The sequence below is a fragment of the Chionomys nivalis genome, chromosome 12 (genome assembly GCF_950005125.1).
Source record: "Chionomys nivalis chromosome 12, mChiNiv1.1, whole genome shotgun sequence".
Taxonomy (NCBI): domain Eukaryota; kingdom Metazoa; phylum Chordata; class Mammalia; order Rodentia; family Cricetidae; genus Chionomys; species Chionomys nivalis.
Window position 1 is genome coordinate 38397272 of NC_080097.1, and position 27708 is coordinate 38424979.

At 44.9% G+C, this 27708-nt stretch overlaps 2 protein-coding genes across 5 annotated transcripts in view; both read left to right on the plus strand.

The window, feature by feature from the left end:
• Slc25a30 (solute carrier family 25 member 30) overlaps positions 1–20226 on the plus strand; it is a 58926-nt gene extending 38700 nt beyond the window's left edge. For all 3 annotated transcript variants that reach the window (XM_057786636.1, XM_057786634.1, XM_057786635.1), the window contains exons 2-10: positions 5618–5749; positions 7534–7681; positions 8438–8532; positions 9373–9458; positions 12556–12651; positions 13239–13363; positions 15278–15416; positions 16875–16955; positions 17709–20226. In XM_057786636.1, coding sequence (XP_057642619.1) covers positions 5686–5749; positions 7534–7681; positions 8438–8532; positions 9373–9458; positions 12556–12651; positions 13239–13363; positions 15278–15416; positions 16875–16955; positions 17709–17750 — 876 coding nt within the window. In that variant the 5' untranslated portion in view covers positions 5618–5685 and the 3' untranslated portion in view covers positions 17751–20226. The remainder of the gene's footprint in view (positions 1–5617; positions 5750–7533; positions 7682–8437; positions 8533–9372; positions 9459–12555; positions 12652–13238; positions 13364–15277; positions 15417–16874; positions 16956–17708) is intronic.
• Positions 20227–25843: 5617 nt separating this feature from the next.
• The window catches only part of Cog3 (component of oligomeric golgi complex 3), a 56957-nt gene continuing 55092 nt past the window's right edge, over positions 25844–27708 (plus strand). For both annotated transcript variants that reach the window (XM_057786295.1, XM_057786296.1), the window contains exon 1: positions 25844–26129. In XM_057786295.1, coding sequence (XP_057642278.1) covers positions 25956–26129 — 174 coding nt within the window. In that variant the 5' untranslated portion in view covers positions 25844–25955. The remainder of the gene's footprint in view (positions 26130–27708) is intronic.

Sequence of the window (27708 nt, forward strand, 5' to 3'; positions counted from 1 at the left end):
GTTTTTGTTTTGTTTCTTTAAGACGGGTTCTCACTAGGTAGTTCAGGCTGTCCTGGAACTGTGTAGACCAGGCTGGTCTTCAACTCATAAAGAACCACCTACCTGCCTCTGCCCCTGGAGTGCTGGAATTAAAGGGACCTATCTCAAAGCAGTTTTAATACCTGGTGACTAAGGATGTTGAATGCTTGTTTAAGTGTCTCTTGGTCTTTTGTAATTCTTTTGAACCCGCTATCCAGTTTAGTATTGGTTGAATTTGGTTTTTAATTTCGCAGTTCCTTTTATATTCAGGATATCAGTCTCCTGTCTCATAGGTGGTTGGCGAATATTTTCCCCTCTGATTCTGCAGGCTCTTTCACTCTTTATGAAAAGAAGTCTTTTAATTTCATATCGTCCTATTTGTTTTATTTCCTGTGAAGTTTTAGTCCTTTTCCAAGTACTATGTTTTAACGATCTCTCTTTATACTTATATAAATGAAGTCAGGTGAAGAGAAATGGCAGTTAACATAAAGCATGATATGATAATATTGGAATGGGAGGTGGTGAGCATCCTAAGTTCAGGGAGAACCTTCGAGGTTCCTTTGCATAGATCTTTTCATTCACACACCCTGAGCCTTCTACATGCTAGACAAGTGCTGTGTCACCAAGATACATCCTCCAGTCTTCAACACACACACACACATGTGCATACGTATTTTACAGCCAGAAGATACTGTGTGACTGCAGAGTGGTCTGAAGACGAAAGGCCGTGCGGTCCTTCAGCGAGACACTCGCTTGGGTGGCCTGCCATAAATAAAGAGTTGCTTTGCTTTTCTGAGCCTTGTTGCTTTAATTGTGAAGTTTGTGTCACGGGTCATGAGGACTGACTCAGGTCCTTCGTGTGGAAAGTGTAGGTATAACCATGCCTCACGTCAGATATGCCATAATGAGGTCTGACCTGCGTTGTGTTTATGATGCAGCAGAGAGAACTGGTCACTGGCTTTCATTTAGATTTCGAGAGGACAATCAGACACAAGGGCATGATGGGAAGTGATCTACAGCCACCACTCGACTCTGGCTGTCTGCCGACTGGTAATCCCTTTCCTAGTTCTCAAGTTGAGAAACTCGCCAGACACACCCATCTCCATCTTGATCTTCGCCATATAGAATTGGGGCTCAGTGAAAAGCCGTTCCTCACAGGAAAGTTAAAGAACATGCGTGGGGAGAGCCTGCCTAAGAGAGTTCAGACATACATGGGTTAGTTTAGTGAGTACAGATTACAGCCCGAGATAACCGAACCTCTGGCGGTTTGCCATGGTCAGCACAGCCTAGAACACACCTATTGACAGATGCCAGCCTCCAGAAGGGCCTTTTTTTTACTTGGATGCGTGTCCACCTCCCTGAGGTTTTCTGGCTCTTTGTAAGTATAAGCTATCTTTATTCTTTTAAACACCACAGTCTTTAAAACAATTGTAACACTTTCAAAGTTCCCTATCTCTTTAAAAGTTCAAAGTCCCTTAACTGTGGGCCCCTGTGAAACAAAAGCTAGGTCATTTACTTTCTTATTCCAAGAGAACCGGGGCATAACTACAGTCAGATCTGTTAAACAAAAACTAGGTCATTTACTTTCTTATTCCAAGAGAACCGGGGCATAACTACAGTCAGATCTGTTAAACAAAAACTAGGTCATTTACTTTCTTATTCCAAGAGAACCGGGGCATAACTACAGTCAGATCGAGGCAGACCCAGAATCTAGATTGTGGAGCTCAGTGTCCAATATCTGGTATTCATTCATGATCCTCCATTCCCAACAGCCTGGGCAGCCCCACTTCCCCAGCTGTGCCTTCTGCAGCTCACACAGCTCGCCTTGTAGGCGCAGGCCAGCTCAACTCCACACCTGCCATTGACCTTGGCAGAAACTCCACAGGCCTGATATCTCTAGTATCCCAGTGTCTACTGAAAATGAGATTAGACCTTCACCAGTGGCCTCTCTTGGACGTTGCTTAGCTTCAGCTGCTCTCTAGTCCCCTTCAGTCTTGCCTCTCATGCTTTCAAAGCCCGTACCATGTGGATGACCCTTAGATATTGTCAAATTCCCACTGGCAGCTTGAGAAGCAGCCTTGGTCTTCCCAGACCTTAGCTTGTGTGTTGACCCTAGAGAAATAATTCCTAGAATATTTCATATCAGTGAGGCTGATCTCTTATTAATCACAGCTGATTCTTCAGCCCCAGATGACCAGCATCTGTTGTCCCAGTAAAGCACAGAAGGTTTCACTTCAGCAGGGCTGGTCTCTCGGTAATCAAGCTGTTTCTTTAGCCTTGGCTGATAGGCAACCAGATTTCTAAGCCAAAATATTACACGAGTGACCCTAGTAGAGTTTTTGCTTCCCTCTGAAATGACCCAAGCCAGGCCTTCATTGTCCACATTGTCTTCTAAAGCTCTCACAGCACCCACTCTTTAAAATCTGAGTTTTCAACAGTCCCAAGTTCCAAACACTTCTATAGTCTTCCTCCCAAAAAACATAGTTGGGTAAGTCACAGTAACACCCCATTCCTGATACCATTATCGTCCTAGTTTCTTTTATGTTGCTATGAGATAAACACGGAGGAAAGGGGTTATTTCATCTGACCTGCTACACTCTACCATGAAGGGAAGTAAAGGCAGAAATCAGAGGAACACTGCTTCTAGCTCACATTCAGCTAGCTACCTTTCTTACGTAGCTCAGGCCCACCTCCCTAGAGATGGTGCTTTTCACAGTAGGCTGAACCATCCTGCATCAGTTAGTCAGAATGCTGCACAGGCATACCCACAGGCCAATTCCCAGGAGAGGTTTCCTCTTCCTAGGTGGGTGAGGGTGACAACTAGGATTAGCCATCACGCCTAGCATGCAGGAACCTGGGTTTGATCCGCAGCACTGCATAAAGCCAGGTGTAGTGATGCATACTTACAATTCCAGGAAGCAGGAGGATCAGACATTCAGAGCCATCTTTATCTGCTTAGTAAGTTCAAGGTCTGCTTGGCATAGGCGACTGCCTCAAAAACAAAACGAGCCAAAGCCAAAACCAAGGGAAGAAAAAAATACTTAATATTAAAACTTATAGAACTAATTATGGCTCAAAAATAGCAACAGGAAACTAGGCAGTTAATTTGCGGCACAGCGTGAGGGTATGGATGATGGTAGTATAGTTAAAAATTAAAACTAAGTATCTCTTTACCATAAACTTTTGCTGGCTCTTTGGAGGCTGTTGTGTGAGCGTGCATGCATGTGCGCCGGGGTGTGCAGATATACCCATCCACATAGATCCATGTTTACATATTTAAAACCATAGAAAAAGACTTGTAAATTAGGTGAATGAAGACTCAACTATATTGTCATATTGAAAAACAGCTATTATAACAGAATGTAAACACAGGGTCCCCTGAGGCCATCTTTTCTTTGACTTACTGGTTTACAGGAATGACATGATGCTTGGTCTGTACCCAAAGCTGAACTTTAAGGAAGCCCGTGTTCCACACAGGTGCCTGATGGATGTATAGCATCACTTCCCCCCAGTCATGGAGAAGCTGGGCAGGGGTGGGAGCAGCCTTTTGGGATAGCAAGAGTTTTGGCGACTCGAGTAAGGGCCTTCAGTTCATTTCAAAGATGCTTGCTTTAAGTGGGGAGGGCTGTGGAAACAGCTCAGTTGGCGAAGTGCTTGCCAAGAGTTCGAGTTTGCATCCCAGACCCGTGTGAAAAGGCAGGTGGAGCCATGCATGCCTGCAGGCCCAGTGCTGGGGAAGTGGAGATGTGGAATCTTGGGACTCGATGGCCAGCCTCCCTGGCTGGACCAGTAAGCTCTGGGCCAGATGATGAAGGATATCACAGAACACAGCCATCCAGATATGACTTTGCTGTTGCAGCCATAAACATCTAGCCTTTTTTTTTTTTTTTCGAGACAGGGTTTCTCTGTGGTTTTGGAGCCTGTCCTGGAACTAGCTCTTGTAGACCAGGCTGGTCTCGAACTCCCAGAGATCCGCCTGCCTCTGCCTCCCTAGTGCTGGGATTAAAGGCATGCGCCACCATCGCCCGGCTAACATCTAGCCTTTATGGATATAGTAGATTCTCAACTTCCCATCATGCACTGAGGAGGAGATATTGAGGCCCCTTCCCTTCCTGAAGAACTAGTGTCTGTTAACTGCTGGAGGAGGAGGTATCATTTTCTCTTAATGGTGTAGCCACTGGGAAACTAGGTGGGAAGAAAGGGTTCAGAGGATAAAGGGGGGACAGAGGATAATATATGTGATCACAATACATTACGTGTGTGTGTATGAAATAGTCCAAAAGTAAATATAAGTAAGACTGTGCTGTACTATTTGTTGGGCTGACTGCTCTGGTGATGGTGGTGTTGGTGCAGAAAATACTTAGCATAGGAACCAAGTGTATTTCTGATCGAGGTCTGCCTCTGTATTCTTTCATGCCTCTGTACTTGTAACACAGTCTGGAGGAAGTGAGCGGGCATTTACTGAGTACATACTTCAAGAGGATTTTGTTCATGATGAGGGATTTTCATTTGATCTAGGGTTATAGTGGTTTCTAATTTTAGTATTCCTGAGGGATATATAATGTTTCCCTTTAGGGACTCACTAAGACAGTGGCAAATGAATAGCAAATATTTATTGCATAAGGAATTAGGGGTCTAAGGTAAAATAAGAAAGCAGCCTCTTCTGAGCGTGCTGAAAGTGCACACACGTATCAGGGTGTGAGCCTGGCAGAATGTAGGCTAGGGGCCCCTGAGAAGTAAGATTAGAGATTGCTCATTTGCCACCTGTCTTTGGGTTTTATTGCTGTGATGAGACACCATGGCCACAGCCACTCTTATAAAGGAAAATATTTAACTGAGGCTGGCTTACAGTTTCAGAGGTCCGTTATCATCATGGCATACACATATCAGCATGGTGCCATTCAGATAGACATGTGGATCGGCAGGCAGCAGTAAGAGAGAGCCCCACTAGGCCTGGCTTGAGCATTTGAAACCTACGGACACACCCCACCCCTAGTGACACACTTCCTTCAACAAGGCCACACCTAATAGTGCCATTCCTTATGAACCTATGGGGCCATCTTCATTCAAACCATACATGGCGTAGGACTCGGGCTAAGTTTGCCTCATTTGTTGAAGTGGGTGTTTGGAGGCTCTCTGAATAAAACCCTTGGATAGAGTTTGAAGCAGAAGCTGCCTGTGTGGGAAGTTATGTGTGGTGGTTTGAATAAAAATGGCTCTCATAGGCTCCTGTATTTGAAGGCTTCCTCACCAGGGAGTGGAACTGTTTGATAGGATTAGGAAGGATGGGAGGTGTGGCCTTGTTGGAGAAACCGTGTCACTGGGGGTAGGCTTTTGAGGTTTCAAAAAACCCCTGCCACACCCAGTCTTTCTGTCTTAGCCTGTAAATCAGGATGTAGCTCTCAGCTACTGCTCCAGTGTCGTGCATGCTACCATGCCCCCTCCGTGATGATACTGTACTAAACCTCTGAACCTGCAAGCAAGCACCTCAGTTAAATGTTTTCCTTTGTAAGAGTCGCAGTGGTCATGATGTCTCTGCACAGCAAGAAGACAGTGATTAAGACTTTTGGTTTTGAACCTTTTTCCCTTTTGTATTCAGGACAAAACCTGGAGGAAGACTTGTGGGAGGCAATGTTTGAGTAACTCCAAGGAGACCAGACGGGGAGAATGTCAGCCCTCAACTGGAAGCCCTTTGTGTATGGAGGGCTGGCCTCCATCACAGCGGAATGTGGTAAGGAGCCCTGGCGCTGAAGCCTTGCCTGATGGGTGTGATGGCTGTCATGTTTGATGTGTGGTGTGCTTGGCGTTCAAGTGCAGAATGCAAGCTTGTGAAATAATGACCTCAGTCTGGAGACATGTGTTCTCGGGATATATTTTTAGACAGATTGGTCTTTGGCTACTTATTAGCAGTTTGGGATTTAAAGTGCGGGAGGGAGAAAGTTGACCAGATAGTTTCAAGACTCCCATTTGGAGTGATTGACCCGGTTACCGTGCCCTTTCCTCCACTTTGCCACTATTAACCCATTTGGCTGCAGAGAAGTTTGGCACTCTCCAGGGACTTCTCTGAACCAGAGCAGATTGACTGAGCTCCATCACTTTCTAGCTTTTGCATGGCCTGCATCCGGCTCTGACGTCATCATTTGGGTTCTAACTGCTCCTGTGTCCATGCTCTGTCAAGCACCTGTTGACAGCTTGGCTCCCAAGTGTCTTGTGATGGCTTGGACATGTCCCTGACTCCGTTGACGTGCAAGGCGCCTGATTACCCACGTTCTGCAAATGAACAGAAGGGTTTGAGAGACTGAGTCTTCTCCCTGAATGAGTTAGCCTGGACTTTCTGAGCCAGGGTTGCTGTGTGAGGATGGATTCTGTATATGTGGGTAGGTTAGGTCGGGTGGCAAGCAGCCTTAACTGCCTCATCAGGTTTCATTTTAGACTATAAACTCTTCTTGCTAAATGAAAATCCCATCGACTTTTATAAACCTCTACTCAATCACCAAGCTCAATCTTAGCCTTTTCTTACATAAACAATACAGTTATTTGGAGTTGTAAGAGGATTTCCTCTTTGTGTAAATGATTTTATCTGTTCTATAGTGGTACAGACGCCTTCGCTTTATATAAAAGTAGATGTTTAACTGAGTATGGGAGCACACACCTGTAAACCTGGCATTTTGGGAGTTCAAGGTCATCTTCAGCAACATAGCAAGTTGGAAGCCAGGATGGGCAACACGAGACCTTGTCTCAGAAAAAAAACAACAAATGATGTTTATTCCTTTTGGGGGTTTGTTAATATTTTGGTCCCTCCCCTCTTTTTTAAATATAAAAGACTACATAGTTTTGTTTGTTTGTTTGAGACATGATGCTGCTGTGTAGCCTCAAATTAATCTTCTCTCTGCTTTGTGAGTTCTAGAATTATAGGTGTACGTACCACCGTGCCTGGCTGCTGATAGATATCACGTGTTCAAGTGTGTGTGTGTTTGTGTGTGTGTGTCTATATGCCAGCAGGCAACCTTGGGAGTTGTTTCTTGGGGCTACCCTCTTTCCTTCCTCTCTCCCTCCTTCCCTCCCCTCTTTTTTTCTTTCTTTCTTTCTTTCTTTCTTTCTTTCTTTCTTTCTTTCTTTCTTTCTTTCTTTCTTTCTTTCTTTCTTTCTTTCTTTCTTTTTTTTCTGAGGCAAGTCTCTCACTGCCCTGGAACTTGCTAAGTAGGCTAGCCTGCCTGGCCAGCAAGCAAGCCCCTGTCTTCACATTCCCAGAGTGTTCCACCATGCTCACCTTTTTGTAATGTGGAGACTGGGAACCAAATTCAGGTCTTTATGCATAGAAGGCAAGTGTCTTCACAAGCGATCTATTTCCCCAGCCCTGACATTTCTTAATGTTACTTTTTTTTTAGGGCGATATATTTTTTTCTTTAATCCCCCCACCCCAGAGCTGAGGACCAAACCCAGGGCCTTGGGCTTGCTAGGCAAGCACTTTACCACCGAGCTAAATCGCCAGCCTCTTTTCTTTAACACTTTCAGGCACGTTTCCAATTGATTTAACTAAGACCCGGCTCCAGATCCAAGGCCAGACAAACGATGCCAACTTCCGAGAAATCAGGTATCGCGGGATGTTGCACGCGCTGATGAGGATAGGTCGAGAAGAAGGGCTGAGGGCGCTGTATTCTGGGTGAGTCCATTTTCGTGTGTGTGTGTGTTTAACTGTGGGCCCTTTCTAGTGGATACAGGCCCTCCCCTTGCTCATTTGGGATGAACACAGCAGCTGGAAACGCAGAGCTGTATTGAAGGTGGATTTAGGAATCCTGTGTACGGATGAGCATGAAGTCGTGGGAGGAAGAAGGGAGGATCTGGAGGACCTCCCAGAGGGATGGACATAACACAGCTGGTTGCCCAGAGGATGAGAGGGTGTTGTCTAGGATGGAAAAATTTGGCTTATGTTCGCTGATTCTGGCTTGAACTTGATATCGTATTGGGAACAACTTAAGAGAGAGGGGAAAAACCTGACCGCGTACCTGTCTTCCTGGGTTCTTTGTACTCAGAAGGGGGTGACTACACATTTTAATTTGAGTGGGCATATTAGCTCCATATTTGCATTTTTATCAAAGGTAAGTGTGGGGTCTCAAGCTTCCATTCAGGGACCTCAAAATCACCTCTGATTTCAAGAGCCACTTGTGTTTTTGTTACCTTTTCTATGTTAAGAAATCCATTTTAAGCTGGTTGTGGTGGCACATGACTTTAATCCCAGCACTAGGGATGCAGAGGCGGGTGAGTTTAAGGCTAGCCTAGTCTACCTATCTATTAAGCTCCAGGAAGGGAAGACTACATAGAGACATTTTAGCTGTAGATTATGTCTTTGCGCTTGAGTCTTTCTGAGATTTTCTGACGTGTAGGTTGGCTTTTGTCTGCCTTCATGCCGATGGGACAGGATTGCCCCTGCGATGCTGCGCCAGGCTTCCTATGGCACCATCAAGATTGGCACTTACCAGAGCTTGAAGCGATTAACTGTGGAACGCCCAGAAGGTGGGGGGGCAACTTGTTTTCCTGGGGACAGTCAGTGGGTTCGTAGTTGCTTTTGTCCAGACATTTTGGAACGGGTTTTTAATTATTTGGTTAATTTTCGACCCCTAAGGAAAAGACTGGGTACAAAGAGTAAGCAAACTGTGCTTGACCTGAGCGGAGAGAAAGAGCCTTTGTACAAGTGTTTTCATCACTTGTGTTTGAAATAGCCTCCTCCCAGACCCACCCCGCCTCCTCACCCTCTCCCAACATCATGGTCATTTCTTTATGACCCAGAGACTAATTTGTGCTGCCGTGTACTCATGGGTGTGAGACCATCCACTGGGGTGTGGTCAACCTAACAAAGACCATCTGTTCTCTTAAAGGAAAACAGCCCTCTCCCTACCCCAGAAGTCCTCACTTGTCAGGAGCTCCTCAGCTAGGGGTGGGAGCAGTCATTTGTTTTGATGTTCAAATGCTTAGCTACATGCGGTACCATTTCCACTTGTCAACGGGAAATTTTCTGAAATTGAATTATCACCCATTTTCAGGAAGGCACTAAATGAGTGTGTGTCTTACTCTAAGAGCTGTGATAGCAGCGCGTGTCTGTGGGATCAGCGCGTGTCTGTGGGATCAGCGCGTGTCTGTGGGATCAGTGTGAATATACAAGGCAGTTTCACTACATCCCCATTTGGAAAAACAAAGAGGAATAGTAGATAATTATTTAAAATTAACTGCTTGATTCACACAGCATACATTTATGTTCAGGTGAGCAGGTAGAGTGTAATGGATTAATTTATATTGGAATCATTTACAGGAAAAATTCTACGCACAAAAAGCCAACCACTGTGTCTTTGTTTATAGATGAAACCCTGCTGATCAATGTTGTGTGTGGAATTCTGTCTGGAGTCATATCCTCAGCTATTGCTAACCCAACTGATGTTTTGAAAGTAAGTGCTGGCTGCATCATAGAGGCACAGTCCACATTTTTATTTTTGAAATTGGGGACAGCATTCAGATGAGACTCTACAAATATAGCAAACTGTGTGTCTTAGCTAGGATTTTATTGCTGTGAACAGACACCATGACCATGGCAACTCTTTTAAAGGGAAACATTTAATTGGGGCTGGCTTACAGTTCAGAGGCTTAGTTCATTCATCATGACAGGAAGCATGGTGGCATGCTGGAGAAGAAGCTGAGAATTCTGCATATGGATCCGCGAGCAACAGGAAGAGACTGAGACCCTAGGCCTGACTTGAGCTTCTGAGAACTCCCAAAACCTGCCTCAGTAACACATTTCCTTCAACTAAGCCACACCTCCTAACAGTACCACTCTCTGTGATCCTGTAGGGGCCATTTCTTTCTTCAAACCACTACACTGTGCATCTTAAATTTCAAACTTTTAAAAAGCCACTAAGTGGATTTCCACTGATACAGATGAGCTTACTATTGTGTAGAGTTCATTTAATTTTTTTTTTAGATTTATTTATTTATTGTGTATACAACATTCTGCCTTGATGTATGCCCGTACGCCAGAGGAGGGAGGCAGATCTCAGTACAGATGGTTGTGAGCCACCATGTGGTTGCTGGGAATTGAACTCAGGACCTCTAGAAGAGCAGCCAGTGCTCTTAACCTCTGAGCCATCTCTCCAGCCCTAGAGTTCATTTTAAAGATAAAAATTTTGGTGATTAAGCAGTAAGAAACCTTTTGTTTATATATATTTGATTTTGTTTTTTACAGAAAATCTCCTCTATTTTGTTGGTTCATTGAATAATGCAGTAGCTACACAAAATTGCATAAATCTAGGCTTCATGTTAATATTTTTTAAAAATGTATTTATTTATTATTTTATTTGTGTGGGTGTTTTGTCTGCATGCATGACTGTGTACCATGTGTGCAGCGTCTGCAGAGGCCAGAAGAGGGCATCTTATCCTCTAGAACTAGAGCTACAAATGGTTGTGAGCCATCATGTAGGTGCTGGGAACTGAACCCAGGTCCTCTGCAAAAGCCCCCAGTGCTCTCTGCCATTGAGCTGTCTCTCCGGCCCCCTCATTAATATTTCTGAACATGTTTTCTTTCCTACTACCTTTATGCCAGGGGATACAAATGGAAATGTGTCACCCATAACAGTTAGAAGCAACACATTGATGAGCTGTTGAGGACACACTGGATAGACACTAATCTATTAAGGGGTTAAGGCAAAGGGATGATGAGTAATTAAAAAAAATCCCACATGATTGCCGTCTGAAGCTCCCCTTTCCCTTCCCTTATTTAACAAGATTCTGTGCTTTGGACTGTGTGATAGCATCCCGAATGACCAGGGGGGACCCTGCCTTCTGGAAGCCTTCACTCTGATAGGTGCTGAGAAGCATCAAACTGTGACATGTTGGGTGCACACTATTTCATACCTGCTATAAAGGCAAGGGGTAGCATGTAGATCCATACTCTTATTAATTTCTTTCTTCCTTTTCTTTTCTTTTTTTTTCTTTTTCCCGACAGGGTTTCTCTGTGTAGCCCTGGCTGTCCTCTCTAGACCAGACTGGCCTCCAGCTCACAGAGATAGATCCTATCCTACCTATGCCTCCCGAGTGCTGGGATTAAAGGCATGTGCCACCACTGCCCAGTTCTCCTATTAATTTCTTTTGTTTTTTGAGATGGAGTTTCTCTGTGGGACAGTCCTGACTGTCCTGGAACTCACTCTGTAGACCAGGCTGACCTTGAACTCACCTGCCTCTGCCTCTCAGTGCAAGTGTGCACCATCACCACCCAACTCCTATTAATTTCTTAAATAGGGAAGGTGGTGTCTGTATTTTGGTTAGTTTCCCCAAGTCAGCCAAGTTAGTGAGGCAGTAACAGTTCCTTTTGAAGTTAGTGTCAATATATTTGTTCCCTCAACAAATGTAAGATACTGATTTTTTTTTTAAAATGAGAATTCCTTCATTCTGCTTTTCCCTCTGATTTATTTAATGGGTATGGGTATTTTGCTTGCATGTGTGTCTGTATACCACTTGGATGCCTGGTACCCATCCCTGGAACTAGAGTTACAGATAGTTGAACTACCATATGGGTGTTAGGAATTGAACTTGGGTCCTCTAGAAGAGCAGTCAGTGCTCTTAACCCTTGAGCCACCTCCCCAGCCCATCTCTTTACTCCTAAGACAAAGGGCTCCATTGACCATTCCACGTAACTGTAGAGTCTCAGTCAGTCACATGGCTCTCCTGGGCTCTGAACTGTAGAAGTTCCAGTGTAAGAAAGTGTAACAGCATCCTGTTGATGGCTTATTTGCATACCTCTGACAAGTTGGAAATAATTGTGGCTTGGAGCAATTTAAGAACTAGGCTTGCTGCAGTTTACTGCAGCCGAGTGCACTCTCACTGGTTATAGTAAATTTTTAATATTAACATTGCTTTCTCTATCTGGCTATGGTGGCACATGCCTTTAATCCTGCTGGTGCAACTCTGAGTTTGAAGCCAGAGTGGTCTACAAAGCGAGCTGTAAGGCAGCCGGGATTATGCAGAGAAGCCCTGTGTCTGAAAAAAAAAATCCTCTCTCTTTTTCCTTCTTACTAACTCATAGACAGAAATAGGGTATACCTGACTTTCCCAAAAGACAACAACCGAGAGGGAGGGAGGGAGGGAGGGAGGGAGAGAGAGAGAGAGAGAGAGAGAGAGAGAGAGAGAGAGAGAGAGAGAGAGAGAGAAACAGAAAAGACCCAAGACTTAACAAAATGCTGGATAATACACTGTGATGCTGCTTAGTCCTTTTTAGCGCTGGAGTTGCTAACCTATACCATGGGTGCCGAGGGTATATGAAGGCAGCATCACAGGGACCTATGCCATGGGTGCCGAGGGCATCTGAAGGCAGCATCACAGGGACCTATGCCATGGGTGCCGAGGGTATCTGAAGGCAGCATCACAGTCATATTTATGCTGGTTTTCCCCAAGCACCATTAAGCACCTGATGGGAGGTTTTCTTAGGTCTTTGTTGGTGAGGGGTGGAGAACAGGCCAGTCTCCTTCTCACGTTACATCTTCCGATGATCTGTAGATCCGAATGCAAGCCCAGAACAGCGCTGTTCAAGGAGGAATGATAGGCAACTTCATTAACATCTACCAGCAGGAAGGGACAAGAGGACTGTGGAAGGTGAGCCTGGAGCCGAAGCCACAGCTGGCTTTTCCCCTCCCCTCCTCCTCACTGGAGTAAGAGGAACGCCACTTTCTCCCTTTGAAGACGCCTTCCTTCTTAACTTACCTTTAAAATGGGAACGTGAGGAATGCGTTGTGGTTTCCAGCTGCCCCTCAGATAGTGCACACAGGGGATTTGTGAAAGCCGAGCTCTTTTTGTTTATTTGATGTTTGCTTTTCATTGTTTTGCTTCTTTGATGTCCCCGGGTCCCCTTCCCGCTGGGTGATTGACCTGCACAGTTTCATGGCGTAGGTGAAGTCTGTGGTCAGGCAAGTGCCGATGTAGAGCGCTACCTCCTGGGAGCCCGATGAGTCCTGACTCATGGGTGTGATCCTTCAGCGCGGCGGACCTGGAGGCTTTGAAGATGGCTTGTCCAAGCCACGGTCTGGCCAGGAACGGACTCTTGAGTCCCCGCTTGGTGCTTCTTTACTCTGTTACTGCCCTCCTCCTGATGACAGAACTAGTGACGGGTGGGGTAGAGCTCCGTACCCTGGCCTTCCCTGGAGGGATGTGGGAATCACGTTCCTATTCATGTTTCTACCCAGGGCGTGTCCCTCACAGCTCAGAGGGCTGCCATTGTTGTTGGTGTGGAGCTTCCAGTCTATGACATCACCAAGAAGCACCTGATTCTCTCAGGCCTGATGGGAGACACCGTCTCTACTCATTTTCTGTATGTGTATGGATTTTAAAATTTAATATTTTAACTGGGCGGTCTTGGCACTTGCCTTTAATTCCAGCACTAGGGAGGCAGAGGCAGGTGGATCGCTGTGAGTTTGAGGCCAGCCTGGTCTACAAAGTGAGTTCTAAGACATCCAGGGCTACAAAGAGAAATGCTGTCTATTTTAGGTATGCACTACCTTAGGGTGAAATTTTTGTATAAATTTATGGAAGTTTTAGAGAAAGTATTTAATAGTCTTATTTGAAAAATCGTAATACAGAAGTCAAACACGACCAGATAAAAGTCTTTATGCCTTCACGTAGGTAGCTGTTGTTAACATATATGTACCTGTATGTATGCAAACAGTGCATTTGCACACAAACATCACATGTAGTTTATAAATAGTAAGATAATTACATTGTATACCGAGTAACTATTACATTGCTTTTAAAAGCGTGACAACACATCCCAAATATATTTCCATGTCTGCTCTTACAGCTTTTTTGATTGCTCATGTTTGTGTCGGTGCACACAGTGCAAAGGCCTGCGGAGGTCAGAGGGATGATGTCAGAGCCCCAGAACTGGAGTTCCAGGCAGACGTTAACATCAGATATGGGTGCTAGGACTCTAACTTGGCTCTATAAGACCACTATATCCTCTTAACTGCTGAGCCATCTCTCTGCCCTTCACTTGTTTTTAATAACTACAGGTTATCACGTTTATACAAACACAGCATAGACCATTTAATCCATCAGTGGGCTCAGTGACTTGGTCTGGACAGGGACATTGGCAAGTGTGGCCAATGTGCTGTGTTTCACCACTAGGGGGAGCACTATCTACAACTAGTGGGCAGAGTGTATGCTGCAAATATGGACAAACTTCAGTGTGAACAAAATAACCTCCACAACAAAGAATGAGCAAGTCAGCGAGTGGGGAACGCTGAGGTGGAAACCTGAGCTGACGGATTCTGATAAAATAAAACTGTAGCAGAGTTCAGTTCAGTGTTTAGTTTGAACAGAAGAAAAATGTTCAGGAGCCGGGTAGTAGTGGCACACGCCTTTAATCCCAGCACTTGGGAGGCAGAGACAGGAGGATCTCTGTGAGTTTAAGGCCAGCCTGGTCTACAGAGCGAGTTCCAGGACAGCCAGGACTGTAACACAGAGAAACCCTGTCTCAAAAAGCCAAAAAAGAAAAGGAACTGTCGAGGAACAGAGTAGCACTCACAGTGAAAAGTGGTCCGAGAGCCGCATCTGCGGTGTGTGCAGGAGTGTTTAGGCCAGAGAAGAGGAGAGGGTCTATAGATGATGTCCACGAAGTTCAGCTCAGGATTCTTCAGCAAGGAAGTGAGAGTGTAACCATTCTGTTTTATGATTTATGTAACTCAGTACGTTAAATAAATTAGGTTATAGTTACTTATGTACACAGACAGGTTTTGGCTAGATACAACCCAGTTTAGCCACGATACTCAGTGTGGCCTATGGTAGTCTAGAGAGACTGACAGTCCACTAGAACTTAAGACCCCGTGGGGGATACGCAATGAGGTGTCCCCTTGTGCTTTATTTATTTTTAGACTTGTTTTTACATGTGTGAGTGTTTTACCTGTGTGGAGGGCTGTGGGGTGTGTATTCACTGTGCATGTGTCTGGTGCCTGCACAGCTCAGGGCATCAGGACCCTGGAACTGGAGTTACAGATGGCTATGTGTCACCATGTGGGTGCTGGGATCTGAACCTGGGTCCTCTGTGAGAACAAGTGCTCTTATCGGATGAGCCATCTCCAGTCCCATGGACCTCATTCTTGGTCCCGCTCAGCTCAGGTAGCTCTGTATTTACTTGAAGGTCATTTGGGAGGAAGCTGTCTTGTTTCCTGCCTGTGTAGCTGTAGCTGAGTGGGAGTTCTTATCGTTTCCAATACTATTTTCTCCGTAGGTCAAGCTTCACCTGTGGTCTGGTGGGGGCTCTGGCCTCCAACCCTGTTGATGTTGTGAGGACCCGCATGATGAATCAGAGGGTCCTTCGTGATGGCGGGTGCTCTGGCTACAAAGGTACTGTGGATTGCCTATTGCAGGTGAGAATGAGTGTGCAGGATTGTGAGCTACACACACTCACACACATACACACACACACTGAAGTCAGTAAGCTATGATGATGGGTGAGGCCATAGAGCCTTAGGGATACATATAAGACATATAACATATACTCTTTTTTTTTTTTTTTTTTTTTTTTTGTATTTTTAAGACAGGGTCTTAGCTATGCAGCCCTGGCTGGCATGGAATTTGCTATGTAGACCGAGATCCACCTGCCTCTGCTGTTATAAAAGGCATGTGCCACCATGCCTGGTATGACAGGACATTTTTGGTTGTCATGGTTTCAACCACACTAGGGTTGAAAGTCCAAGAGCTATATGAAATTTTATAAATTAAAGTTCATTTTCCACATACTTTTCCCCTGCTAGGAAGGTTGCTAAAATAGTAATATTTTCTGTGGTTGCAAAACTCTCCCTTTCCAGAGTGGACCTCTTCCCTCTTGGGTCCAACTGGAGTAAGTATCCTGTCCAGATGTTACTCACAGGAGTGCATCAATCCGACCACAGCTTAGAGTACTGGTTCTAGCAAAGCAAAGTGTTCAGCTTCCCCACTAGGTCACCAGCAGCCAAAGCTTAGGAACGCTTGCTCCAGGTCTCAGCATGATGCTAATGCTTCTTAGTCTTCAAGGATTGCTTTCCATTTTTAAAATAGTTTATATACATGTAAACTATATATATGTATGTGTTATATCTATGTGTGTATGCTGCATGCATACCTGCAGGCCAGAAGAAGGCATCAGATCCCATTATAGATGGCTGTGAGCCACCATGTGGTTACTGGGAATTGAACACACAGACCTGTGGAAGAGCTGCCAGTGCTCTTAACCACTGAGCCATCTCTCCAGCCCTGCTTTACATTTTTTTTAAATTAGGTTTATTTTGTGTCTATTTACTCTGTCTCAAAAAGCAGACAAATGAAAATTATCATTTGTAAATGGCACCACCCAAAGCCTGTTGAGTCCACGCAGGCGTTTGGTTTCTCTGTGTCCTTGCGTCTAGATTGGAATGGGTACCAATGGCTGCATCTCCCCATCTTCTGAATCCCTTGCCTCCAGCAGCCAGCAGGTCATTCCATTAGGAACTGCAGCGTCTGTGTGACACGTGGTCTTTAGGGTCACAACACACAAGCTGGTTGTACATCGGCACTCCCAACCTTACAGTGGGCTGTGCGGGCAGAGCAGGGTGGTGCCCTGAGCAGCAGGGTGGGCTGCTGCTCTTTGCCACAACTGAGGGGACCACTTTGGCAGGCTTGGTTTCCCAGGCTCAGTCAGGACAACTGTGGGATTCAGTTCTTTCCACCATTTAGGTTGGGGGTTGGGGTGGCAGCCTCAACTTTGGGATTTAATTCGACTAAAAAGTCTATCAGTTTGACACATTATTGATGCGTTTGACATAATTGGAGAATGGGAAGTTAATACTTTTTTGTTTTCTTTTTAATAGACATGGAAGAATGAAGGTTTTTTGGCTCTATATAAAGGTTTTTGGCCAAATTGGTTGCGCCTTGGCCCTTGGAATATCATTGTATCCTTTTTTGTTGTGGTCGATCTAAAAAAGGCTATAGCTAAAGCATATTGTTTGTTTTGTTTACAAACTAAAATGTAGAAGTAAGTTCTTGTCCTTTTGAGTTCCTCTGATTCTAAGAAATAGCCACTCTGGACTGGAGAGAAGCTTGGGCAGTTAAGAGCATGGGCATCTCTTCCAGAGGACCTGAGTTCAAGTCCCGGCAACCACGCAGTGACTCACACTCATCTGTAGTTCCAGAGTGATGTGGATTGCTATGTCTCCTGCTCTCCCGGGGAAGGATGTGGGTGCCCTCAGCGTGTAAGCGTGTTTACTGTAGGTCACTTACCGAACATGGGTGGGACTTAGCTCTGGAAGTGACAGCCAGGTGTCAGGTCAGGAGGGGCAGGTCAGCAGACATGGAAAGACGTTCGAGGTAGGAGTGCTGGGGTTGGCATCCCCTTTGTTGATGGAGAAATGCCAGAGAAGAGCTTCCTGGGGCTCTGTTGTACTCTGCCCAGTGAGGTCTTTGCTGATGAGAGTGGATATCATTCCTGAGGAGCCTGAGGCTGAGGGGTTTGTAGGTCTCAGCTCTACTCTCTGTCCTGAGTTGCCCTTGGGCAACACCTGGGGAGGCAGCCTGAGACTGGGATGGCGTCCTTGGGCAAGCTGTCTGCAGATGTCCACCAGCAGAGAAGCGAAGTTGTCTGTCCGCTCTATGTGTTGGACTTGGTAACATGACATTTTCTTGGCATCCTTAACCCATAACCATAGTTCTTTTTGACATACGAGCAGCTGAAGAAACTGGACATGTGACCAGTCCGTGCTACGCGAGACATTCTTCTGAAAAGCCAGCATCGGCGATGGTAGGACCTCCTGTGCTTCTGGCTGCTTCTCCCCGCACAGCTCATCACAGCTTCTAGGATAAGGAAGCACTAGGATGGGGAAGACCGGGTCCTCAGATTGTCACGCGTTGGCACCGGGCGCTTTTTCATCCGTGTTCAGAGACTAAACCGTAACATGTCGTTGCGTGTAATGGTTTTTACTGTGGAAGTGCCCTTTGACACCCGAGATAACGTACAGAATACATGTTTCTTGCTGTAGAAAACTTGCAGGGAAAATCAGGACCGTGTGCAGTTTTCCTCTGGGAGAGCCGCCTTGCTGCTTCTGGACTTCAGCTGTGGGAACACTCCGGAGTGATGGAGGCCCAGGGGGGTGGGGTCCTGTTCTTGTTTTGAGAAGGCTCCGGAGTGAATGAGTGTCGTGTCGCCTCCCCCCCACCCCCCCTCACACCTTGGCTAGTATTATTCCTCAACCTTTGAGAGCTTTAGTTTAGTCAGCTGAAGAGATTTTACATTTGGATTTTTAAGGTCTAGACCTGTGCGGTGCACTGACCTTGTTTTTAGAACATTCACAGCTTTATAGTTTCTGATCGGGCAGAATCCTTCACTTACAGTAAGTGAAGTTAAGCCTCCGAAGGCTCGACCTTTGTCAGGTAACGTTAGCCATTTGCCCTATGATTTTTAGCAAAGTTTATTTTTTCCATGTTGATCACATGGAGCTAATCATGCTTAGTGAAGTTGGTGTCAGATGAAGGGAAAAGTACCGAGGCTGCCACGTGAGACGGGAGTGTGTTTACGTAAACAGTTGAGGTACCATGGGGTTCTCCTGACTGAAGGCCTTGTTGAGTAGCGTTGCAGGTGAGGATTTTAGTTGCTAGTGACCGGAAGAGGGATGCCTCCAGACTTCTAGCCTTTCCTTTAGCTCAGGGTGGGTTTGTTTCAAAACCTTTCTCTGAGATGTCCTAGTTAACTTCCTTGAAATTAAAAAAAAAAAGGATTTATTTTCTTTCTTCTCCTTTAATTTTTGTGATGTTGGGGATCAAACCTAGTGCATTCTGGGTATCTGCCACACACTGACCCCCCCCCCCAGCCCCAACCCAAACTGATGACTTTAGCGCCTTTGTTTATCTCCTTTCCAATAACAGATATATAATGCCCGGCTACCTATTTTTATTTCTTCTGAGACTGATAAAACCTCTTATAATTTTCAAAGCATAAGATGTCTCTAAGAGCCAAGAGCTTTCTGTTTCTAGAAGGGAGCCCAGTCCCTTCAGGTGCACCCTGTGGAGGTCTCAGTGCTAACTGGGACTCTAAGCCGAGCCGATGCCAGGTGTATTCCTCGTCTCTCCCTTAGGACCCCTTCCTCCTTGAGGCAGAAGCGTGAGGATTTCCTTCCCCTGAGGGTTGAGTGCTTTTTTTCTCTCATACATTTTCACCTTGACTTTTTTATTAATGTTTTCTTTGAAAAACAGCTAGCGAAGCTGGGTTTGATTTCTAAAAGTAAAAGCTAAGACGAAATCGTCACAGAGAGCAGATGGCTTAAAGATGAAGAAAGTTCACAACTCCCTAGCACGCCACTAGATGGCAGTGGAGGACTCACGCTGCTGCCGGCCAGGCTCCCACTGTGTATTAGAGCTGTTTCCCTTCTGACCTGAACATTCCCTTAAGTGAAAGACTCCACAGAGGCTTTGAGTTGAAAGGACTGAATTTTTCTCAAACGACTTGTTGTTTATTTTTGTTTTTTCGAAACAGGTAGCCCTAGCTGTCCTGGAACAACCCCCCCCCCCAACTGTTCACTGACAGAGATCTGTCAGCCTCTGCCTCCCAAGTGCTGGAATTAAAGGCGTGTACCACCACCGACTGGCAGAAAAAGCAAAAAAAACAAAAAAACAAAACAAAAGTAGTAACAGGTCCATTTTGAAGATCATGTAAAGAGTAAATGTCAGATAGTATTATCAATTTATTCAAATTATGTATGTGTCTGTACCTAGATGAAAAGAAACTTAAGCTTCACTGTAAACTTCAGCGTGTTTTCAGGCAACATTGCAGTATTTTAAGACAAGGGTGGTGTCTTAAATTAAGTGCCTTATATGACAGGGTCTTCACCTGCTTTTCCTATCCCCCTGGAGTTAACACAGTCCTTGTTGCCCCCACCCAGAGACACCTTAAAGCACTTGGTGATATGGATGTGGCCGTAACACTTCTGCCTGGCGGTTTGCTTTAAGTGTGGTGAAAACTATATCAAGTTTTTGTAACTAAGTTGAAGGAAATTGTGTTGTTATTGATGCTGTGATCTGGAATGTAAAAATGGTTCCCGTTCTGTATTTATTCATCTGCTGTAAATAGTACGTTATGTAAAGAGGATACATTTTCCACAAGCTTTTCTATTTCAAGCTCTTTATACATGGTTGGATTGTGTGGCATAAACCTTGTTTTATTATTTAATAAACTGAAATAATATGTAACAATACGATGGTTCATGGCTATTTCAGAAACAGACACCTTTAGACAAAGACAAGCTACAGAGGGTCCAGAAGGCTGGGGGAGGAGCTATGTTAGTGAAAGCAGCCATGGGTACTTCTGTCTGCATGGAGAAATTAGCAGGTCAACTTACTCTTGGCCTTGTATTTGCGAGATGCCGCCCCATCATTTTGTGAAGTACTCTGTAGGTTAGCAGAGGGGAGTGAACTTGGTCCTAAGGCTGGCTTGATAAAGTGGGCTCAACATTCGCAATGCCAGTCACAACCCCGCTGGTCCTGCATCCAGTGCTAGGTGCTGCTAGAAGCAGGAGCTTGGTTGGCTGGACCAGACAGGGACACTTGTTTCACAGAAAACAACAAAACTAAGTATAGATTTGGTTAGTCAGCTTTTTGGTTGTTTAAGGGGATTTTGCAGATGTCCATTTTCTTAACATTTAAGCTGCATACAATGGTTCATTAAGAACTGGGTGAAAGAGGGGAGCTTTGCTTGTTAATGGATATATTTCTTAGAGCGTTTGGTTTGACAGGAAAGCTAGTACTCGTTCCTGTACCTCCCCTCCGCCATGCATCATCTGCATCCCGCACCAGAGCAGTGCACTTATTACAGCTGATGAGCCTGCCCTGGTACCCTGTGTTACCCGTGACCATAGCTTATCATCATCTTAGGGTTCACTCTTGGTGTTGTACAGTGTGCATCATACATACATACATACATACATATATATATATATATATATATATATGAGACTTACATCCATCCTTGTCACATGACATAGACTAGACGTGGCAGGGTGAAGGTGAAGAGCCCTTCATCTTCAGGTCTGGTTAGTGTTTCCTGCCATCAAGAGACCACAGCACGATGAATCAAGTCAGGCTTGCCTGCAGAGAATGTTTATTTTTCTAACAGCACCTCAAAATGTTAAACGCGAACCATCCTTGCTTAGGGCCAGAATGGTGGAGGTCTTGAGTTCAATTGCGGGAGTACTACTGTCATCCCTAAACCCCAACAGTGTTCCAGAAAACCACTTTATAATTTCATTTGCCAGGTTTTTTTATTTTACATCCATTTATTTTATGTGTGTATGTTGTATGGGAGAGGAGCTTGTGTGCCACAGCAACCTGGGGAGGTCAGAGGACAACTCGTGGAGGTCACTTCTCTTCCAGTGTGGACTCTGGGGATTGAGTTTATGTCATCTTCAGACTTGGTGGCGATCTTATTCACTTTGTATAGTCCTGAAATTCTTTTCCTGTAGAGTCAAGGATCTGGCTTTACTGGAGTGGAGATCATTAATTAGAGGTACCCTGGCTACCGAGTGGCGATACTTACTGTGCTTCTTCCACATCTCTGACAGTGTCACTGCTCTGTAAAAGGGCGGGGGTGTGTGAGGACCTCTTCTCACCTAAGAGAGGGAATGACATACTCTCAGACCCTTGGTTTGCTGTAAAGGTCAGGGAGACCAGCTGTCTGCTGGTGGCTCGCAGATGTCGCCAAACAGTGGAATTCTCGCTAGGATGGTAGCACCTCTTATATACGTTTGGCCTCATTAAACTGTCAGCAGGGGAAACGACACATTGGCCAAGGATTTAGACCCTCTGGTGGAGGCACATGCCAAGATGCATTGTTTCGATGATTTTACATATTTGCTCTCTCCCTTACAGCCTGTGACAATAGAGAAAGCTTCAGGTTCTTACCCTTCCCCTCCACGGCTGTAACAGTCTTGGTCCACCAATGCTTTGGAGTATTTTCTTTGGTCAATAGGATTGTATGTAATTGCATTTTTTTTAACTATGTCACAATCATTTTATTTAAATAGAACCATATTTTATTCTACAGTTTAACCACAGTTACCCTTTTCCTGTTCCAGGAATCAATCCAAGACACGGTGTTGCGCTGAAATGTCTTGGCTCGTTAGTCTCTGATATGTCATAGCTCCTCAGCCATCTTTTTATTTTTATTACTTTATGACTCTTAGATTTACTTTTTACTTTAAAATTTTATTTATGTATGCCATGTGTTATTGACAGAGTTTCTGTTCCACCAGGTCCCATAGCTGTTTAGTCCCAAAAGAAACACACAGAGGTCTACATTAATTATAAACTGTTTGGCCCATTAGCTCAGGCTTCTTATTAACTCTTACTAGCCCATATTAACTTACATTAGCCCATAATTCTTGTCTGTGTTAGCCACGTGGCTTGGTACCTTTGATCAGCAAGGTATCCTCATTTTGCTTCCTCAGTGTCTGGATGACGACTAAAGACTGCATCTTTCCTCTTCCCAGAATTCTCCTCTTCTCATTGCCCCACCTATACTTCCTACATGGTTTCCCCTCCTATACTTCCTGCCTGGCTACTGGTCAATCAGTATTTTATTAAAGCAATACAATGTAAGTGACAGGGTACAAGACCATTGTCCCACAGCACTGTGTTTTCTTTGAATTTTTGACTGTTAAGGAGCTATGTAATGGGAGACATTTCACTGTATGGACCGCTAAGTTAAACCAACATAAAGGTATCTTGACTTTAGAATTTGAGTCTAAGGATATGTTGCTTTGGAAAAGAGGTTCTGCTTTTGTTTCCACAGAAAATGAGAACCTGTAGATTGCTTCCAGACTAATGTGGTTTGATGGACCAAGTTCCCCTAAAATATCACCACAAACATCCCCAAAAATACTTCGCCCAACAAAAAGCAGGAAGCAGTTTGGAGGGAACTATGCCCAAATTCCCTAAATGATTGTTTATAAATGTTTACATTTAAAGGGGGATATGCTATAGAGATTTGCATTGGTATGGGTCTTGGTTTATTGATACAAAGTTAAGATTAATTTTTTATGTGTATATTTCTGCTCTTGATTAAGGTATTGTGTTTATGCAGCTCATTTAAAAATGTAATGTATAATTAAGAAATATAGGTTAATAGATAATCATCTATAATAGTCAATGTTATATGTAATTTTACAATGTTAAAGCTAAAAGTTAAAACCTTCCTTTCTTATTTAAACAGAAAAGGGGAAATGGCGTGGGAGGTCCTTCTGCCTATGTGTTGCTTTTATTGGTTAATGAATAAAGAAACTGCTTTGGCCTATAGCAAGGTAGGACTTAGCTAGGTGGGATAAACTAAACTGAATGCTGGGAGAAAGAAGGCAAAGTCAGTGAGATGCCATGTAGCCACCACTGGGAACAGACATGCCGAAACCTTGCTAGTAAATCACAGCCACATGGCAATACATAGATTAACAGAAATGGGTTAAATTAAGATGTAAGAGGTAGCCAATAAGAAGCTAGAGCTAATAGGCCAAGTAGTGATTTAATTAATACAGTTTTCTGTGTGGTTATTTTGGGGATGAGCAGCCGGGAACAAACAAACTGCCTCCTACAACAGTGTGTATGTGGGTACCTAGAGAGGGTAAAAGAGGGGGTTGGATCTCCTGGAACTGGAGTTACAGGTGGCTGTGAGCTGTACAATGTGGGAGATGAGGACTCGAGTCTTCTAATGAGCAGTGAGCTCTCTTAGCCTGAGCCATCTCTCCAATGCTGATCCTGACACTTTTGAAGAGCATTGCTCAGTGTTTTGTTGGATGTCTGTCCATCTGTGATGTGTTCTTTTTTCTAGGCCTAGAATTTGTACCAGGCTTTTTCTTTTGGGCCACCAACCAGCTCCCAAATCATGACATGGAGACTTCTTATTAGTTATGAATATTTGGCCTTATGCTTGTCCCACTTACTCTAATACTTACCCTGTTTCTTGTCATCTATGTTTTACCTCAGGGCTTTTTACCTTTTTTTTCATTCTGTATGTCCTGCTTGGTGTCTGGCTGGCTGGCAGCTCCTGACTGACTAGCCCTGGGCATCTCCTTTGTCTTCTCTCCTCCTTCTCTTCTTCTCTCCAGCCTAAATTCCTCCTCGTACTTTTCTCTCTTCCCGCAAGCCCCATCTATCCCTCTACTGCCTAGTTATTGACCATTCAGGTTTTTTTTTTTTTTTTTTTTTTTTTTTGGTTTTTTGAGACAGAGTTTCTCTGTGGTTTTGGAGCCTGTCCTGGAACTAGCTCTTGTAGACCAGGCTGGTCTCGAACTCACAGAGATCCGCCTGCCTCTGCCTCCCGAGTGCTGGGATTAAAGGCGTGCGCCACCACCGCCCGGCAGGTTTTTTTTTTTTAATTAGACCAATCAGGCGCCTAGGCAGGCAAAGCAACGCATCTTTACGTCGTTAAACAAATGCAGCATAAACCAATATAACATATGATCTTTACATAGTTAAACAAATGCAACCTAAACAAATGTAACACATCTTTACACAGTTAAAGTAATATTCCATAACAAGAATTAGGTTTGTATTTTCGGTAAGACTGTCACAGAAGGGCATTCATCCACCCAGGAATTTCATGAAAATGATGCTGAGTTAGATGGTGTCTGCTACTGTAAGCCATTATTCCCTCAACTCCCTCCCCCACTTTTTTGAAGACAAGGTCTTGCTCTTAGCCCAGGTTGGCCTTGAACATGTTGCAATCCTCCTACCTCCGTCTTCCAGATACTGAGCTTTCAGGTGTGTATCACCACGCCTGACTTCCTCTCTCTCTCTCTCTCTCTCTCTCTCTCTCTCTCTCTCTCTCTCTCTCTCTCTCTCTCTCTCTCTCTCTCTCTCTCTCATTGATAAATACCTTGGAGAGATTATCTGGAACTATGCTAATTGCCATTTCTTCTGGAAGTCTGTCAGCTCCTCTAAGTGTCCACCCTTTTATCCTGAGTGCTACAGCTATTACCGTGATGTCCTAATGATGACTTTCTATTTTCCTAATTTTTTAAAAAAATTCTTTGGTAATTTAGAAAGTGTCCCTTTTTCATTTATTTGCCCAGTTTTGCTTATATTAGTATATACTCAGTTTATATATTGATAAAGTGTATTTATTCAATTATGTAGGTTTGATCCAATAATATTATTTGTTTACCTGTCCAAATGTCTATTAGGATTTAATTGGCAGATTTTTCCCAGTTTCATCTTTGGATCGTCAATTATTGATCCAGTTCTTCAATGTTGACTGTTTAGGTTTTTTTTTTCGTTGTTCGATACTATTAATGAAGCCCGATATGTATGTTTTTGAAATTGTGTCTTCACAACTAGTTTTCTTTTTTTTTTTTTTTTTTTTTTTTTTTGGTTTTTCGAGACAGGGTCTCTCTGTAGCTTTGGAGCCTGTCCTGGAACTAGCTCTGTAGACCAGGCTGGTCTCGAACTCACAGAGATCCGCCTGCCTCTTCCTCCCAAGTGCTGGGATTAAAGGCGTGCGCCACCATCGCCCGGCGAAGCGGTAGATCTTTGAAGTTCATCAATTCTCCTATCTGTTGGGTGACTTACCACACTTGGCAAAAAAAAAAAAAAGAAAGAAAGAAAGAAAGAAAACCTCAACAACACAAAACAATAAAGTTATTGATGTTGAGGAATCGACTTCCGGTAGGGGCAAACCAATTTCCGCCCACGCCAGTCTTTACCCTGTACATTCCAACCGGAAATGCTTACACTCGGTCGAAAGCCACGTCTGTTCTGGCCTCGGTCCCGCCCCCACGCCGGGGAAGCGTTTCCGGGGTCAGGGCGCTCGGGTCCGCCCCGCCGCCGCTGCGGCGCTGGAAGCCTCGGTCCTCCCGGAAGTGCCGGTTCTGCCTGTCGGGGTCCGGTTCTGTGCCGCTGAGGGGCCCAGGGCGGCGGGGATGGCGGAGGCGGCGCTGCTGCTGCTGCCGGAGTCGGCGGCCGAGCGGGACGCCCGCGAGAAGCTGTCTCTCTGGGATTGGAGACCCGACTCGGTGGCGCCGCTGACAGACAGGCAGACGGACTCGGTGCTGGAGCTGAAGGCGGCGGTGGAGAACCTGCCGGTGCCCGCCGAGGTGAGGCGAGGGCGGCACCCGGCCGGCCGCCCCGTGCGGGGATCTGGCCTGTCCTCCCGAGCCACCGTGGCGGATCCTGCGGGAGGGGCCTGCCTGTCCCCTGATGTCAGCCGGCTAACCCGGCTGGCCCTGCCAGGACGTCCACGCGAGGGCATCGCCTTCCCCCGCAGAGGCGTGGGACGGTTGGCCTGAGCCTTGATTGCCCCGAGGGTCCTGCTCCAGATCTTCCAGTGTCAGGGTAACCCCGCTTCCCATGAGCCTGAGGTGCTGTGCTCTGGAGTCCTGCTAGTCTGTATTACTGCGTCCGGAGTCATCTTGTTCCCGGGGAGGGGGCGAAGGGACATTTAGAGGGGATCAGAATTGGCCCCGAGTGACAGCTTCATTCATCGCTCACCAAGCTGTGAACTCTTGGTGTAGGTTATGGGAGATGAGATTTATTTAACCTATAGCAAAGCAATAAGAAGTAATTCTTTTTGCAAGTTGACTCGGTTGTTAAGTAGTACTTTTTGTTAAGTAGTACTTTTTGGGTTTTAGCATCAACATTTTAATCCTCTTAGCCACTAGGGCAGTGTGCATGGTACCGTTTGTGTGATTCTGTATAGTTAATAACGGTAAGAGTACTTTTTACGAACTGTTTAGATGATCGACAGGCTCTTCTTGTTTCGATGCTTAGATTTGGGGTTTATTAGCAGTGGTGGTTGTTTTTGATGCTGGAGGCGTTACTTTCCATTCAATTTGGAATTCTGTCCAAACGCAGACTGAATTTTGCATTTTCACCTTTGCCCTCACACTGTATAGAGGTGTGAGGTAGAAATGGTCTCGGCACCTTTGTGTGCTGTGCCGGAAAAATCGGTGTTCATAGGTGCGTTTACCTGCCCGCCTCCAGGATGTCTTGCAGGAAATAGATCTGAGTAAACGAGGGAGCCAGTGGAAAGTTCTTTGACCTGGCTGTGTTTTATGCCCTGGATTATAGGTAGGTGTGGTGTGTGTGTGTGTTGCTGGGGATTAAACCGAGGACTTTACCATTTATTGCTGGCTAAACACTGTACCACAGGCTTATATCCTCAGCCCAGAAACTGGTTTATGTTTTTCTCAGTCTGTTTATAATCTGTGTGTCCCCTTATTGAAGCTGTGTGTCTAGACGTCACAGAATCAGGGAGTGAGACGTACAGGACAAGAAACTTCATTGTTATTGCCATAGGTTACGAAAATAAGTTTTACCTTTGTTTAATATGAAGAGGGTTGGAAGTAAATGGGAATGTTATTGTTTTGCACCATTCTTCCTTATTTATGCAGCAATACTTCTCATGATCTCACGTTGTCATTTAACTCATTTTGCCACATGCATTCCCACTGTGGTAGGAATTATGGATAGAAACAAAATAGGTAAGGTGAAATTTCCAGCCTTGGGGAGTTGACATAATTATGGAGATCATGTGCCTATCATAAGAGAAAAAAAATTCAGACTAACCAAGAAAGTTCAGATGGTGATCCATTCATTATATCAGAAAAATAAAATAGGATGGTGGAACCAGAACGGATGAGGGTATGCCCTTTTATGGGAGGCCTAAAAGTAAGG